At 37.6% G+C, this 4,029-nt stretch overlaps 1 protein-coding gene across 1 annotated transcript; it reads left to right on the forward strand.

The window, feature by feature from the left end:
* Nucleotides 1-379: 379 nt before the first annotated feature.
* Nucleotides 380-2,194, forward strand: LOC132300040 (gallate 1-beta-glucosyltransferase-like). The gene has a single exon (XM_059796967.1). The coding sequence runs from the start codon at nt 492-494 to the stop codon at nt 1,971-1,973; it is 1,482 nt and encodes a 493-aa protein (XP_059652950.1). The 5' UTR covers nt 380-491; the 3' UTR covers nt 1,974-2,194.
* The last annotated feature ends 1,835 nt before the right edge of the window (nt 2,195-4,029 follow it).

Below are 4,029 nucleotides of genomic sequence, written 5' to 3' on the forward strand. Positions count from 1 at the left end.
TACAGCTAATGTATACATCAAGGGGAAAGTTACAATGGGTCATTGCATACGTTTATCAAACAAATGAAAAAAATTATTAAATAGTCATGAATTATTAATTCGTAGTCATCAAGACTTTTCGTGTTAAATAAATCTAGCACTTACATATCACTGCTGACTCAGACTACATAATCAAGATGATATATAATCCTTGTGACTTATCTGAAATTTTATTCTCGATTTGGTTCATACATATCAAGTTTGCTTTGGTCTCGCAAACCAAACTGTCAAGCACACAAATGTTAGCTAGCTAACAGTCAGTCATTCCACTTTGAAAACTTGAATATCAGAACCATTCATCAATGGTAGTATAAATTACATTCTCTTCCTCGTTTCCCTCAATCCAATCCACACCACCTCTCTCTCTCTCTCTCTCTCACACACACACACACACACACACACACTTTCTCTCACTAAGTTCTATCCTGAGAAGTTAATCAATTAATTGAACAATGGGTTCTGAAGCTGTTGTTCATGTCTTCCTTGTGTCCTTCCCAGGCCAAGGACATGTCAACCCTCTACTAAGGCTAGGCAAGCGTCTAGCTTCAAAAGGTCTCTATGTCACCTTCTCCACACCCGAAAGCATCGGCAAGGCGATGCGAAAAGCCAGCAACTGCACCGCTGAGCCCACTCCGGTGGGCGACGGATGGATCCGATTCGAGTTCTTCGAAGATGGATGGGACGAGGACGAGCCCCGACGCCAAGACCTTGACCAGTACTTGCCACAACTCGAGCTTGTTGGCAAAGAATTGCTTCCCAAGATGCTCAAGAAACACGCAGATGAGGACCGCCCGGTCTCCTGCCTCATCAACAACCCTTTCATTCCATGGGTTTCCGACGTTGCCGAGAGCCTTAACATCCCTAGTGCCATGCTTTGGGTCCAATCCTGTGCTTGTTTCTCAACTTACTACCATTACTATCATGGGTTAGTCCCATTTCCAAGCGAGAGTGAGCCTTTCATTGATGTCCAATTGCCATGCATGCCTCTCTTGAAGCATGATGAAGTGGCTAGCTTCTTGTACCCTACCACTCCTTACCCTTTCTTGAGAAGGGCAATTTTGGGACAGTACAAAAACTTGTCAAAACCATTTTGCATATTGATGGACACTTTTCAAGAGCTAGAGCCTGAGGTGATTGAATTCATGTCTAAAATCAGCCCTATCAAGCCAGTGGGGCCTCTGTTCAAGAACCCTAAAGCACCAAACTCCGCCGTCAAGGGCGACTTCATGAAGGCGGACGACTGTATGGAGTGGCTCGACTCGAGGCCGGCCTCCTCCGTGGTGTATATTTCTTTTGGTAGTGTTGTTTACCTGAAGCAAGAGCAAGTTGATGAGATTGCATATGGACTTTTGAACTCGGATGTGTCGTTTTTGTGGGTCATGAAGCCACCCCACAAGGATGCCGGACTCGAATTGCTTGTTTTGCCGGAGGGGTTCTTGGAGAAGTGTGGGGATAGAGGTAAGGTGGTGCAATGGAGTCCACAAGAGGCGGTTTTGTCTCATCCCTCCACCGCGTGCTTCGTGACTCACTGCGGATGGAACTCTTCGATGGAGGCTCTGTCGCTCGGGATGCCAGTGGTGGCGTTCCCTCAGTGGGGTGACCAAGTGACTGATGCTGTGTACTTGGTGGATGTGTTCAAGGTAGGGATCAGAATGTGCAGGGGTGAGGCGGAGGACAGAATAATTCCAAGGAATGAGATTGTGCAGTGTCTGAAAGAGGCAACTAGTGGACCCAAGGCGGAGGAGATGAAGAATAATGCTTTGAAGTGGAAGAAGGCCGCGGAGGAGGCGGTGGCGGAGGGTGGCTCCTCCGACCGGAATATGCAAGCCTTTGTGGACGAGGTTCGGAGGAGAAGTTTAGGTGTTGCCTTAAAGTCAACTACTCCTATCATCGAAGCTGTGGGCAATGCGTTGACTATCGAAACATCGGTCTGACACGTGTGGATGGACAAAGTAAAGATAGAAAGGGTGATTCTTCAAATTTTAATAATCCATGAAATGATGGAATTAGGGCTATGGATCCTTCGGGAATGATTGAGGCCCAATTAATAACATTTAAGACCGAATTGATTTTGTTGTTGGTATCACAAAATTTGTTAGTTAGTTATTCTAAAAAAAAGTAATTAGTGAATATATATATATATTTTTTTACTCCATGTTCTGTGATTATAGATCAATTCCGATTAACAAAATTATTAAAAGACATTTATATCCCTAATTAAAACAACAGAATTTTGACTGTTATCCACTTAAATGGATTACAAGAAATCTTAACAAGTAATTTGATTCATATATATATATATATATATTTTCAGGACGAAAAGTGTTAGGAGTTAAATTAGTAAAAGTAAATAGTCAAAACCTACGCCTCAAAATTATCTACCATCTGAGTGACAATTCAACCAAAAAATTTTTTTTTTTATTAATTTATCGGCACTAAACTTTTTCTTTCCTCGCAGCCATCACCACCCTCCTGTTCTCCATTTCCATTACCTCACTACCAACATTTGTGGCAATGGAAAACTACGTTAATTTATTTAAAAATAATATTCTAATAATATAGAATAAAACGTATCCACAATAATTACCAATCAAACATCTACAATCATAAATATAAATAATAAAGTAGAGTAACTAAAGTAAAGTTTGAGAGATGACACTAAAGTTTTTTGTATGTGGAAACCCTTATTGAAAGAAATCTGAATAATTAATCAAGATAAAAAACACGAAAACTTTTATCGTCTCAAACAATTCGATCCGTGATCATGAAGTAAAGTAAAATGAACTTAGCTCAGGCTCATACCCACTTTTGCAACTTCTGTACGTAATCCAGGGGATTTGTTTGCCACGAATCAAAGTTCAGGTTTTTTTTTTTTTGCATTTTACCCTTCTTTTTTACTCTGCATTTTCTTCAAAATATTTTGCATTCTTTTACTTCAAACAAACTATTTTTTTTTCCCCCTTCAAAGGCATATCATTTTTTTTTCTTCCTTTTCTGTGGTTTTTTTGAGCTTAAAATTTATTTTTGTAGCACTAATGTATAATGTATGTGCGCTAACCTTTTTCTCTCTTCTTTTTTATTTTTTTATTTTTTTCTTTCTATCGTTCTTCTTTAAAATTTACAATAATTTTATGAACTTAAATTCCATATTTTATGATACGGAATTTTTCTTTACTACAATTTATTATTATTATTTTTACTATTTTGAATCTTAATTACTACAATATTACTGTACTTCTATTTTGCAAGTTGCTGTCTTGCAATATTGTCAGTCAACATATTAGTTAATTTTTATTTTTTATTATTATTATTTTTTTTATCATGTTCAATAGCCTCCAAACTTATTTTTTATTTTATTTTTTTTTTGGGGGGGGGGGGGGGGGGGGGGGTTGTGTGTTCCTAACAAAAACTGTGCAGAGTAGGAGGGCTAGGTAATTTATCTCAACCAGCTAACGGAACGGAATCTATGAAAGATAAGAATAAGGGTTAATTTTGAATTCACAAAGTTGAAGAAAGATGATAGAGAATTTTAATATATTATTAATCTGTTTTCTAATACGAGTATTTAAATAAAAAAAATTAAAATATTAGGAAATCTTAAAAAAAAAAAAAAAAAAAAGCCCCTAGTAGTATAAGAAAATTAAAAATATAAAAGAAATACGAACCTAAAATTAAACTTTCTCTCAAAATTTAGAAAAAATAATATATATTCTCTATTTCTGACCTCATTAATTAAACTTTGTAGCGATAGACAAGGGAGTGTTTGTACGTTTCGAAAGTATGATCAAGTGAGTGGTGGTTATGAGGCCAAGACAAAGTGATGTCCCCACCAACGACTGTTATTTGTTCGCTAGTGATCCAACTCTTAAATACAGTCGTTTGTATGAGTCGTACACTTCAAACCATACGTATCTACCATGGATCATTAGGCTTCGTTTGGATACACAGAAGGGAAAAGAAAGGAAAGAATTATAAGAGAAAAGAAAAGAA

The sequence above is a fragment of the Cornus florida genome, unplaced genomic scaffold, assembly GCF_030987335.1.
Source record: "Cornus florida cultivar Cherokee Brave unplaced genomic scaffold, ASM3098733v1 CherokeeBrave_3.0.0_Hap2_Chr03, whole genome shotgun sequence".
Lineage (NCBI taxonomy): Eukaryota > Viridiplantae > Streptophyta > Magnoliopsida > Cornales > Cornaceae > Cornus > Cornus florida.